Source organism: Macrobrachium rosenbergii, chromosome 48, assembly GCF_040412425.1.
Source record: "Macrobrachium rosenbergii isolate ZJJX-2024 chromosome 48, ASM4041242v1, whole genome shotgun sequence".
In the NCBI taxonomy this organism is placed as follows: Eukaryota; Metazoa; Arthropoda; class Malacostraca; order Decapoda; family Palaemonidae; genus Macrobrachium; species Macrobrachium rosenbergii.
Window position 1 is genome coordinate 70,130,638 of NC_089788.1, and position 13,718 is coordinate 70,144,355.

Consider the following 13,718-nt stretch of genomic DNA (forward strand, 5'->3'; position numbering starts at 1 on the left):
AAATCGTCGGTGTTCAAGATATTCACTTTTGAATGATGTTTAAACCACAATGGCCAATTACAGGTTTGCTTTGTTGCAATTCGGCCAGCCGTAATTCTGTTACTTTGATAATCATGTTCGTATTCTGTTGCATCTGATGAATACGTTGCGAGTTCACGGTTGTCAGACTTTTCATTTCCGATCCTGGCTTCTTTTACGTAATCTCCCACTCCTTGCAATTCATTCATTTGGAAATTCTTTCTGATTTTAGTTTTCTGTAAAAGAAAACTATTGTGCCGGCTTTGTCTGTCCGTCCGCATTTTTTTCTGTCCGCCTTCATATCTTGAAAACTACTTAGGCTAGAGGGCTGCAAATTGATATGTTGATCATCCACCCTCCAGTCATCAAACATACCAAAATGCAGTCCTCTAGCCTCCGTAGTTTTTATTTTATTTAAGGTTAAAGTTAGCCATAATTGTGCTTTTGGCAACAATATAGGATAGGCCACCAACGGGCCGCGGTTCATACGGCATTGTATCGAGACCACCTAAAGATAGATCCATTTTTGGTGTGTGTACAGAAAATTCGATTGCGCCGAAGAAACGTCGGCGCATTTTTTACTTGCTTCTTAAGAACAATAATACAGTTCTTTAGTTCCTGTAAATTACCCTATACCGTAAAACCGTAGGTTATAGACGTTGCGAAAATTTGGTCATCTTTCACGGACTTTTTATGTCCGTTGTTCTCTCTCTCTCTCTCTCTCTCTCTCTCTCTCTCTCTCTCTCTCTCTCTCTCTCTCTCTCTCTCTCTCTCTCTCGTTTCCCATTGACTTCATTGAGCCAAGTTGCTCGTTTTTTTCATGTGTCTGTTACCACTTACATTTTTTGCTTCCCAATGCTTGCATATAAGGTACTGCTTGCTTGTTGTACGAATTCTTGAGACATGCAGTCATGCAAAGCACCATTTCATCTGTTGACGAGAATTCCAGTGATACCGGAGATCAAATCTCATGTTGCGACTCTTCCCGACTTTTTCAGTTAAACTAAGCACCTATTTCTATGGCTTACAATGAATTTGGAATGGTACCCACCCCTTCCATGGTGCCAAGTCCTAGTAAATTCGAGTTTGCTAAAGAGGCAGCATTTGTTCATTTGCATTTCCACTGTCTTATCTATTCGTAGTAGCAGCAGCGATAGTAGCAGTTAGAGAACGATAGTATTTAGCTATAAGTATCAGGAGGGGAAGAATTGAAAGTAGTAATAGTCTTGATGTTGATAATAGATTTTTTTATGTGTTCCAAGATCAAATGGCTACAGCGCTCAGATTTGGTATACCTCTTATTTTCTCATATTTCCCAGGGTAAGATTTCATTCCCAGGGTAAGATTCCAGTCGGCTGATGCCTGAAGAACTGTCAAGCTGTACGTAGACAATTCTCGGTATCATCTCTGTCCAATCCTAATGTTGAAGCCACTTTGTTACTAATTATTAAATGAATGTCTGTCCTGAGGTGATATATAGAACAAATAAACCTATTTTTTGGTGTGAAATTGCTTAGCCGTTGTGGTCATAATATGTTAAATGCATTTGAGTAAATACTATAGAAATGAACGTGGCTATAGCTAATTCTACAGAATTTTGGAAGAACTGAAAACAATTTAAAGTATTTTGGAAGAACTGACAACATTTTAAAGTATTTTGGAAGAACTTACAACATTTTAAAGTATTTTGGAAGAATGAAAACATTATAAGGTAATTTGGAAAAACTGAAAACATTTTAAAGTATTTTGGAAGAACTAGAAAATTTTTTTTTTTTAAATACTTATGTGCATTATTTTTCTTTGCAGGTAAGGTTTATGAAGAAATCCATAGGGCTGGTGTGTGGAGCATCGGATCAGGTAATATTCCCAAGTGGAAAGGGGGTTTTGGCTATTTCTCTTAAAATTTAATGTATCTGAATGAAATCTGCTGATTACCGCTCAAACGGGTTTAAATAAAAAAAAAAAAAATACATGATCCCAAGAGGCATTTTGGCAATGGAAGTTCTCGTAGAAAATACACACACACACACAACCCCCCTCCCCCGGGGAAAAAAGAAAAAAAAAATACAATTGTCAAGGTCAATTATAACTAGCGGTACCGAGTCACTGAAATGACCGATTTCCTTTTCCTCTAGAAAATAATGACGGCTGACAGGTTTTCCATTTGGGGGAGTCATTCTTAAATTCATTCTTAGTATGTTAAGAACCGAGGGTCTGTAAATGTATCATTTGAAGCTCATTTTTACCGGTTATTCTTTGTCGGCGGCAATTTTTTTTTTTTTTTTTTTCCATCACTTACTGTGAGAGCTGAAGTTCGGTGTATTCCGGATCTCTCTCTCTCTCTCTCTCTCTCTCTCTCTCTCTCTCTCTCTCTCTCTCTCTCTCTCTCTCTCTCTCTCTCTCTCTCTCACCTGTACCTATGTTTACAACCTTTCTTTCTCTCCACCCTCTCCTAACAATTGATTCAAAGGGCAACTGTCAGGTTTTGCCCTTGTTAAATCTTTCAGCCCTTTTTACTGCCAATTTCAGCTTCAGCGCTGAATGACCTCATAGGTCCCAGCGCTTGGCCTTTGTCCTAAATTCTGTATTCTGTTCTGTTTTCTTAATTTTGCATACCAAAAATCGGACCTTATTTGTATGGGAAGGTTCAGTTTTCTGCCATTTTCTGTATGCCTGTGTCAGGCGACATTAGACATCTTATTTTCACATATGATGTGTATACTAAGGGAATGACACTCCAAACCTCATATTTCCTATGGCACTTGTTATTCTTAAACCGCTTAGTTAATTTGCTAGTTCGTAATTATTCACCGTTTTTAATAAAACAATTGTTGGATTTTTTATTTTATCATGTATGGTGTTTCTCAGGTTCCCAGCAAGGCCCTTAAAACTGAAGGATGATGTTCTTCTTAGAAATTTTGTTCTTTTGATGTCCGTGGTCCTCGTTGTTCAGAGCATTGCTCCATCTTCACGCCCATGGTCTTTTTATCGCTAAACGTTTGTTCATTGTTCATGCCCGTTGTTTACTATTCTATAGGACTTTGTACCCGCTACACTCCCATCACTATTCTATTGAACTTGGTTCTCGTATCACACCCTGTGTCCCCTCCCTTGTTTTTTAGAACTTTGTTCTTGATGCACGAACTAATAGGGCTTGGTTCCCGCTGCGCGTCCGATGTCTGCTTGTACTCGATTCTCACAGCGCCTCCTTTGTTCCCTTGTTTTAGAACTTTGTTCTTGACTCACGAAGATCGCCCACATTGCTGTAGAACTTGGTTCCCGCTGCACGTCTGATGTCCACTATTCTATTTTGAACTTGGTTCGCATATTACATCCCTTGTTCCTTTTTTTAAAAAGTTGTTTTTTGACGCATGAACATTAACCACAGTGATGTAGAACTTGGTTCCCGCTGCACGTCTGATGTCCCTATTCTACTGAACTTGGTTCTCACATCGCCTCCTTGTCCCCCCCCCTTTTTTTTTGTGTGTTATAGAACTTTGATCTTGACGCACGAACACTGCCAACAATGCTGTAGAACTTGGTTTCCGCTGCACGTCCGATGTCCACAATTCTGTTGTACTTGCTCCTTCGTTTAAGGACTTTATTCTTGACGGACGAACAATGTCCACAGGTTCTCACATCGCCTCCCTTGTTCCCTTGTTTTAGAACTTTGTTCTTGACGCACGAACATTGCCCACATTGCTTATAGAACTTAGTTCCCGCTGCACGTCTTCCAAGGTTCACATTTTGTAGAACTTTGTTCCCGCTACGCGTTCAGTGTTCAGCGATGTTTTATGTTCGGAAGGAAATTGCAGGAAACCAGGGCTGCTTATTTCCTTTTGTGTGTGAATGTACCGGATTATTTGGAGCCGCTCAGGAGGAACGAAATGTAATCGTGGAGAACTTGCTTTTTATTCTCTGCGTCTGGAAGACGAATTGTGGACAGGAGTTTTAGATTTCGTAGTACAAATGAAATTATCAAGGACTTTGTCAGAACCTTTGTAATGCGCATGACACGGAATCGTCAGTCATAGTAACAGTGTTCAGGGTATGTTAAATCTTGTCTCATACCCTTGTTGCTGTGATGCTGTCTTCACAGCTTTATTTCTTGCTTGCGAGGAACTCGCTACTTGGAGACAGATGTGGGCAGTGGAAACCTGTGATGATACTCTGCCCTGTCATTTATCGCTGTGTAAGCAGGTGACGTCATGCCGTTATGAGTCCTTTATCTCGTCCCGGGTCTGTCATCAGGCTGCTTACTGATTATAATTCCGTTCCCTGCGTATTCATTTCATCGGTGAGTCATCTGTCCAAACCTCGGAATTTACCTCCCGTGATGAGAGACTTCCCTCTTTCAAGCTTGATTAATTGTACGACGAGCTTTCGTAGGAAGTCGAGTTGTCCTGTCATGTCACTCTTCCCATTAAAAAAAGAAAGCTGTGCAGAAAGGAAGTCCCAATGCATTCTAGCTGAACCGTGATCAGTTGCTTGAGCAAAAATAGCTGACATTGCGTAAAACCACCCACCGACGACCGGCGTGGGCGTGTTAGGCAAGCGAGCTTCTGTAAATCTTTTGATGAAAGAATTTCTGCTTGGTTTCCATTTTACAGGTTTTTTTTTTTTTCATGACTGGAATCCCGTTTTTGTAGAGACGCGTTGGTGATTTTCTCATCGGTGCTTTACAAGTTTGTGATTTACACAGATGCTGTACAAGTTTGTAATTTACAATTCTGTACAAGTTTGTGATTTACATAGATGCTGTACAAGTTTGTGATTTACATATTCTTTACAAGTTTGTTATTTACACATTCTGTACAAGTTTGGGATTTACACAGATTCTCTACAGGTTTGTGATTCACACTGATTCCGTACAAGTTTGTGATTCATACAGAATCTTTACAAGTTTGTGATTTACATAGATTCTGTGTGGAAATAGTAGCCTCTGCACCATTGTGATATTTGATCTTTTCATTCCCATTCATAATTTTGACAACTGTGTGGACCAATTAGGTCTTTTTACCATGAAAGCAATTTACTGTTCGGATTTTGTGTATTTATCTCAGACTAACATAGCATTGAATGGTTCACTAAATCTGCCTCGTGTGTGTGTGTGTGAGAGAGAGAGAGAGAGAGAGAGAGAGAGAGAGAGAGAGAGAGAGAGAGAGAGAGAGAGAGAGGTAGTTCCCAGAGAAAGGTGGGGGCGTTGGAAACTTCTCAAAGAGCTCTCGTGAGAGGCGTGTTCCGAGTTCCTACGAGAGCTCTCCTTGGTCAAATCATAAGCTGCAAAGCATTTCGAGAAGAAGGATGGCGCTGATGAGAGACGGTTTTCCTAACTTTTTTTTTTTTTATTCCTTTTTCTCCTTTTTCTTCCCCCTGTTGAAATGCCCAATTCGTCTAGCTAAGCGAGAAGCTGGATGCATGTAGTATTTTCTTTGGATTTTAAAAGGGGGGGGGGGTGGTGAGTGAGTAATGCACCGCTAATGGTTGCGAGAGAGAGAGAGAGAGAGAGAGAGAGAGAGAGAGAGAGAGAGAGAGAGAGAGATTATAGATGTCATCGAAAGACCTTCTGTCAACAGGTGAGGGAATGCAAGCGCGTAGGAGCAACAGCTCCCAGCCAAGCCATTCGGAGGAGGAGGAGGAGGTGGAGGAAGGGAGAGAGAGAGAGAGAGAGAGAGAGAGAGAGAGAGAGAGAGAGTGTGTGTGTGTGTGTGTGTGTGTGTGAGTTTGTGAAGTTGATGGTGGAGGAAGGAAGGAGAATGTGAAGTACGTAAAGGATAAGTGTTTTGTTACTGGTAGACCCTCCTTTCTGATCGTATTATTCCTTTCTCGGATCGCGCTTTCCATCTGTTCACTTATTTTATTTTATGTTATTTCTTTATTTTTTATTTATTTAATTATTTATTTACTTTTTGCTTGTGTGTCTTTCAGTGAATGGAATCTATCTTTCGTTGAATGGGATTAATATCATCAAAGAACTTTCGGAAATAGACTTTGTACTCGAGAGTCATAGCGCTGTATCGAATGACTCTGCTGACCGACCTCGGTCTCGGGTGTGCTGTGCGTGCATGCGTGCGTGCATATTTCAAGGGTAAACATTTTATTGCTCCGTTAGTCCGTCTTCTCGCGGCGCGTATGATTTCATGCGTGGTTTATTAATTCAAAATGAATGACTGTCAGTTACCGAAGAATTTATATTATTTTCTAAAACGAAAGTAGATTAGCCCACCAAGCTGATATTCTTATTATGGATTTGATAGGGTAATGTGTCTTATGTGAAGAATCCTCGGTATTCGTGTCTATTTATGTTACCCATGAATGTGAAAACGGCGTAGGAAAGTGTTTGGAAATTGGAAATCGCAAGCATGAGTACAGGCAGGTGCGTGTAACCGCAAACGCCGTTAATCATTATAAGGACGAGAGTGTGTCTTGTCTCATCAGAATTTCGTCAGCGTCTCCGGATGACCTTGTTGATTATTATGGCATTGCAAAACAGTTTTCATGACGTTGCTGCGTTTGTTTTTTTGTCCACAACCATTTGCGCTGATGTTGTGGTAACATGTTAAGTGTCAGCGAGTATTCCTTCATTCATTTTCACTTTTTTGTGCCCTTTCCCCTTATTGGGCAAGGATGTCCCCTTGTCACTCACCTAGGCTATTCTGTACCATCGAACCCTAATCATAGCCAATCCCGTAGCGGGGTATAGTGCCGTCAGGTGCACCTCATGCTGTGCACTGTAGGCATTACTTAAGTAAGGATCTTTGCAGCGTCCCTTCGTCCCCTAGCTGCAAACCTTTTTCATTCCTATTACTGTACCTCCGTTCATAATCTCATTCTTTCTTCTTACTTTCCACTCACAGTGCAGCCATGAGGTTTTCCTCCTGGTACACCTTTTTTGAGGTTTTTCCCCTGTTACACCTTTTAAACCTTTTTACTGTCAATTTCAGTTTCAGCGCTGAGTGACGTCATAGTTCCCAGCGCTTGGCCTGTGGCCTAAATTCTGTATTCTATTCTACCAGCCTAATCTTAGCCAAGGAGACATTTAGATCCCTCATTTCTTCATGTTTCTATGCAACACAAGGCGTAAACTGAGTTGTATATAAGACGTAATTCATTATGCATTATACAATACGTCGTCGAACTTCCGATCTAGTAATTGCACATATTCAGGCTGAACTTCTACTTAAGCAACAAGTAGGAAAATTTGCCTCCCAACTTCTTGTTGCAACGGGGTTAGGTGGTAATATTCCGTTGCCGTTTCTGTCGGCTTTCCTTTACAACAGTTAATCGGGTCTTTCAGCCAGGTTGAAATGTGCGTTGGTGCTTGTTGCAAATGTGACGTCCTGAATGCAACGACTTCCTTTTTTCTTTATTAATTTTGATCTCATCATCGAGTTGCATAATAGTTACTAAGTTTCGAGGTTGTCAGTGATTATTGGAGTTCACGCTTCTATGTAAATTGTCGTGGAATAATAATAATAAATAATAGAAACAGCTTTCTGTAGTCGAATTCTTGTGTGGAGATGGACTTTTCGTTCTATTATCATTGAAGTTTTGGTTGTTCTTCCTAGATTTTGTTCTCTATTATTTCTTCGTGCCTTAGGCTGTGTGAAGAACATTACTCTGCCCGTCCCATCAGCCTTCCCGCTTAGAACTGTATTCGGGCGCCAAATTTCTTTGACGGGCAGTTAACGACTGTACTCCGTTGTGACCTTAGGAGGTCATAAGAGCTATTGATGGGGGCTTGGTGCACGGTCCTTTTCCCTTGGCATTGCGAGGCTTCGAAGATAGGCTCTGCCTCTGTTTGAATTGAACAGATTCCAAGAAGTTTCTTACAAGTAGTAGGAGTTGGCAACCATATTCCAGTAGATGTAGGCTATGTGTGCGCTAAGACCGCCATGATAAGCAATCCAATGCCGAGATGTGAAGGAGGCCTGAAGTTAGGTAAAATGAGGGAATAAGGTGAAAATATACGTAGCGTATCTATATGATGTGTTTTGTTCAGACGCCCCGGTAATCAGAAAGGTTAGACTGTTTGAAAAGGATGAAATCTTGTCCATAAGTCATGCCGTATTCACAGTCGTCAGTGCGCCTTATCAGGGCAAATATTCCTAATTGTATTATTGCTAAAGTCGAGGTTGAACAAGAAAACGTGCAGTTACTAGATAAGAAGTTCGATATAGCGAATTTTGTCACGTGTATTTAGGCCACAACCCAGTTCTTGGCTTTGCTTATAATTCTTCCTGGTTCCAGTTGTCAATAGTTGGTTTTCATCCTTTCATTGGTAAGTTTTACTTTGCCTCAGGTTTTAGAAGTAAGAATTTCATTAGCTCCTTGTGGCTTCGGCGTGATAAAGAAAATCATACCTCATTCTGAGAATCCACGTTTGTTGATGGGATATTGATGGCTTAATCGAGGTGACAGGTGATCTGTGAAAGTCGTACTTTTAACAAAACGCAGTGCTCATTCTTACAAGCAAAGGGAATAAGGTTGCATACAGTAAACTCCTGAGTTTTAATCAAAACACACTAAACTGGTTTGTTACGTGTAGCGACTTGAGGTTTTCTCACTCTTCACTTTTAAACTAAGCGGTCGATGTCAATACAATTTCAAGGTAATCCCGTGGCCGTTATTTACTGCATGATTTTTAAGGAGGATTTTTCCCATATGGAGGTCGTGCATTTCATTTAGGAGAATCAGGCTAGAGTAGGTCGATGTCTCAGTTCAGTTTAGAAAGTTATTTTTTTTAAGGCAGAACTGTGGATTCTATCCCCCAAACTTCAAGGCTTTAGAACCCTCTTCCTTCTCCTGTTTTCCTGGCCTGTCCGATCATCAGTCAGTCAGTTGTGGGACTGATCGTTCGTTTTCTCCGGGCTTCTAGTTGCTCTGCTGTTTTCTGAAATTTACCTGTCTCGCGCCCACTCCTTTTTTCCCCATATATTGGGTTTTTGACTAGACTGTTACCATTTTTTGGGAAGGAAAATTACTCTTTGAAAATTTAAAATTGCTCTCTTCGAGTTTTATTTTATCTTGACGTGAAGGAAGCCAACTTGGGATATTCAAAAATTGCGATCATTTTTCTCTCTCTCTCTCTCTCTCTCTCTCTCTCTCTCTCTCTCTCTCTCTCTCTCTCTCTCTCTCTCTCTCTCTCTCTCTCTCTCTGTATGTATATATATATATATATATATATATAAATGTGTATATGTATTTATATGTATAATGCATTCATACATACATATGTGTGTTTGTGTGAACCATTGATTGCAGTCCCATCCTGGGCATGAATATTATTTTCTCATTGTGTGAATTTGTGTTGTCATTCTTCTGTTACGAAAGATTCAGCAATCTCCTTATTTTTCGCATTCCTGGACGAGTGCTCAGCTGTGTCACGTTTGCCTCCTGTTACTCTTCAGCCGATTGAATCTCATCGACGACGATGGAACAAGAAGCGACCTCTCATGCAATTGGAACTTCAAAAGTTTTAGCGAAGATGCAGTGCATTACTACCCTAATGCTGTTCTCCCTGCATTTCAGTACATTATTGTCTTAATTTATTTTGTATTTTGGATGAGTAAGATCCTATCTTTCTGTATTTCCCTTTACCTTCTCTTACTTCCTAAGGAACACTTATTCTTTGGAAGCTTGAATTTCATGTCAGTGGCCCCTGTGGTGGGCTTGTTCCATATGAATAGGGTTCATCTTCTGAATAATAATAATAATAATAATAGAGACAGTTGCCCCTTAAGTATACAATAGCAGAACGAATGTTCTGGCAGCACGGGCGCATGCCACATGAGTTAGCACCCACTTTCGAGAAAAAATAAAAATATATTGGGTATTTGTTCCCAGGTTCGGGTTCGTTATTAGAATAGAATAACTTGCAATCGTTTACGGCCGTTTATAGCAGATAACAGCCTGTCTTCCTTACTGTGTTTCTAAAATTCCTTATCAGTTCTAATGGTGCGATATTTTTTTTTTCCTTGTCTGCCTATTTTCTGTTAATATTCAGATTTTTAGAAGTCTTGGTTTTTTTCATGAAATGCTTAGCAGTCATATTTCTACTTTAAAATTTATAATATTTTTATATGTTATTTTCACCTCTATTAAAAACAATTGTGTCGTTGATGAATATTTGTAAAATACTTAGCATGCTTATGATTTTGTTGTTGTAGCTCTCATGCACTCACCATTTTTTTTTCTAAGTTTTGGTGATACATTTTATTTTTATATTTTTATGTTTCGGTGATTACATTTATTTCTATAGTTTTAGCAGCCAAATTCCAGAGTGATATCTTTTATTCCCATATTTTTAGCATCCATATTCCAGAGTAGTACCTTTTATTGCTATATTTTTAGCAGCCATATTCCAGAGTGGTACCTTTTATTGCTACATTTTTAGCAGCCATATTCCAGAGTGGTACCTTTCATTGCTATATTTTTAGCAGCCGTATTCCAGGGTGGTACCTTTTATTGCAATATTTTTATCAGCCATATTCCAGAGTGGTACCTTTTATTGCTTTATTTTTACCAGCCATATTCCAGAGTGGTATCTTTTATTCCCATATTTTTAGCAGCCATATTCCAGAGTGGGTACCTTTTATTGCTATATTTTTATCAGCCATATTCCAGAGTGGTACCTTCTATTGCTTTATTTTTAGCAGCCATATTCCTGAGTGGTACTTTTGATTCCTATATTTTTAGCAACCATATTCCAGAGTGGTACCTTTTATTCTCTTATTTTTAGCAGCCATATTCCTGAGTGATACCTTTTATTGGTATATTTTTAGCAGCCAATTTCGAGAGTGGTACCTTTTATTCCCATATTTTTAGCAGCCAAATTCCAGAGTGGTACCTTTCATTGCTATATTTTCAGCAGCCATATTCCGTAGTGGTACCTTTTATTCTTGTATTTTTAGTAGCTATATTCCAGAGTGGTACCTCTTACTGCTATATTTTTAGCAGCCATATTCCAGAGTGATGACTGCTCCCACGTGTTCCAAGTCCTGCACTCACTCCCTGTAGAGGAGCAGCTTTCGTAGACGATGCATCCACACGATCGTTGAAATAATGATTGCCTCGGCTCAAGAGTAGTCTGATGGCTTTGAAAACAGATAACTTTTCAGAGGCTGCTTTGCTTTGGTTGGCGTTCGCCTTCTTAACGTGTGCTGTGGCAAAACGTACAGCTTTTATCAGTTCCTTCATAGCGAAATTCAAAAGGGCAGTAAGAAAGTAGAGCAATCACGTGATGGAGTCTTAGGCTCGAGAGATGGATAAACAGCATTAATCTATTCTAGAGAGAGAGAGAGAGAGAGAGAGAGAGAGATGCTAGTATAATAGTCATAGCAGAGAGCAAGCCAGGGCGCTGTGTTACCCGGCGGAGAAAGCAGAGAAATGTGAGGCAAGAAAATCCCGACGAGAGAGGAATGAGCAATGAGATAGGAGGGGTTTGTCGGGAGGGATGTGGGGAGGGGGGTGTGAGGGAAGGGAGGGGGAGTGAGAGGGAGAGAGAGAGAGTGATAGAGGGAGGGAGGGAGGGTGGATGGTCGTTGTGCAGAGAGAGAGAGAGAGAGAAAGAAAGAAAGAGAGAGAGCGAGAGCGAGGGTCCGTCCGACCTTCGGGAGGAGGTTCGGGGTGGGGCGTTGGGACCGATGTGAGACGGGGTGCTGTCTTTCGGTGGTAGGGCGGCCTGGCTGGCTTGGGGAAGGGACGGTTTGTTGGTGGTGGCGTTTTGGGAGGGGAGGAGTGGTGTCCCGGAGAGGGGTGGACGGGGGAGGGGGTCCGACGGGCGAATGGTGATGGTGGTGGTTGTGGTAATGGTGTTGGGGGAGGGTGTTGGTGGGAAGCAGTGTACTACGACGCTGGTAGGTAGTGTGGTGGTAGAAGCCGTGACGGCAGGTCGCGCCGCTCCGCTCTTCCTGCCCAGCCGCGGAATTGACCCTCTGGAATTAATTCTTTGCAGTGAATTGGACGGAGGTGACGCCCAGGCCTCCCGTGAATACCCAGAAATGCGCCCTCTCTCGATCATGGCCGCCTCAGGGGAAGCCTTCGTCGGTGTGGACGGGGGTCGCGCGCGCCCTCGCCAACCCCAAAATTGTGTTGGCCATGTTGTGTGGCGGAAGTGTGTGGGGTGGGGTGGGGAGGGAGGCCTCCTCCTCCTCCGCCGCCGCCGCCGCCGCCGCCGCCTCCTTCTCTCCCTTCGGTAGTGGCGAAGTGTGTGTGTGTATGAGGGAGCCGTTCCTCTTCCTCTTACCAGTTGTCCGCCATATCGGTTGGAGATCTTGACATCACAAATAGCATCTACGTCGTCATTTCCACGCTCAGAAGAAATGATGGTGGTGGTGATGAAGGAAGAAGTCCCGCCGACAAGATGATCGTCGTCGTCGTCATATCGTGGTGGTGCTGGTGGTGGTGGTGATGATGAAGCCCGCCATGCGAGGTTGCTGTGGTGTGTATGTGTTTGTGCGTTTGTTTATCCCAAGCCAGAAGGAGAGAGAGATAGAGGGCTCTTCGATGGTGGAGGACGGGTATTCCTTTGGGGGGACATGGGGTTGGTGAGGAGGGCACCACAGGGTGTTGCCACTAGGCCTAGGTAACGGTGGCAGCGGGTTTTGGAGAGGGGGAATGTTGGATGGGCCGTGGCTGGCTGATGACGGTGATGGAGTCCGCCCTCCTTCCCTCTCTCCTCCCCCCCCTCCCCCCCTCCCTCGCCCCCTTGTGAGGATGGCGGTGGTGTTGGTGTCGTAGTCGCAGCCGCACAGACGTACGCACGTACAAACGCTAGCTACGCAGGCCCATCGTCCCTCCACCACCATCGCCTTAACCTCCAACAATATTTCCTGGTCCTCCTCCTCCTCCTCCTCCCCCCTCAAGTTTTTGCCTTTGGCTTCGTCTACTCACGCACAGATCGAAATGATGCCCTCCCATCTCGGCTGGAAATCTGTCCATGTATAACCCCCTCCCCCACCCCTTCTCCAAATCTTCCCCCCAAACTCCATTTCTTAAGTGCACGGTAGTTGCCCCACCCCCTTGTATTTACATCCAAATGTAGCGTGGTCTACCATTGACACCGAATTCAGTTTATTCTTCTCCGTCTAGACAAAGTGAGGTGATTATTTTTGTTGAATTTTCACGGATTCATAACCAGGGAAAAAATTGGAAATACGTGATCAGTGAAATGTGATGCGAGTCCCGGCTGCAAACGCCCACACCACCAGCAGCAGTTCCTCTTAGGACTATAATGGCCACGTGGTGAGAAAGAGAGAGAGAGAGAGGGGGATTAGAGCTTGGTTGGTTATGTTGGCCTCCCTCTCACTTGTAGTCTTCACTCCCACTGCTGGGTCCTCACTCATACAAAATGAAGATTATGATGCTGATGATGATCTGTTCTCCATTTCTTCTTCATTATCATCATCATCCCACTTCATCTCAGCAACCATGGCTACCACCCACTGTGGCGACAAGGTCAGTTCTTGTAGGCTTGTGGTGGTGTCGTCTTAGATGTTAGGTTCATTCCCAAGTTGGCCGTAAGTAAATATATGGCTGAAGTCTGCATTTCCCATGTAAGATTATGACGGAATTCTAGGTTTCCCAAGTAAAATTGATGACTACAGTCTAGGATTTTCTAGTAGAATAGTGTGACTGAATTTATATAGATGTCCCAAGTCAATTTTTTACTATTACAATTTATCGCTGAAGTCTAGATT

General features: G+C 42.3%; 1 protein-coding gene across 9 annotated transcripts in view; it reads left to right on the forward strand.

Moving 5' to 3' along the window:
• LOC136831506 (serine/threonine-protein phosphatase 4 regulatory subunit 1-like) overlaps positions 1-13,718 on the forward strand; it is a 424,185-nt gene that overhangs the window by 281,233 nt on the left and 129,234 nt on the right. The window contains exon 2 of one of the 9 annotated variants that reach the window (XM_067092046.1): positions 1,825-1,875. The exons of 7 other annotated variants lie outside the window; for them this stretch is intronic. Coding sequence is in view for 1 of the 2 variants with exons in the window: in XM_067092040.1 (XP_066948141.1) it covers positions 13,370-13,476 (107 nt within the window). In the remaining variant the exon portion in view is untranslated. Of the gene's footprint in view, positions 1-1,824; positions 1,876-11,884; positions 13,477-13,718 lie in introns of those variants that run through there. One more of the 9 variants, XM_067092040.1, reaches the window with a different exon arrangement.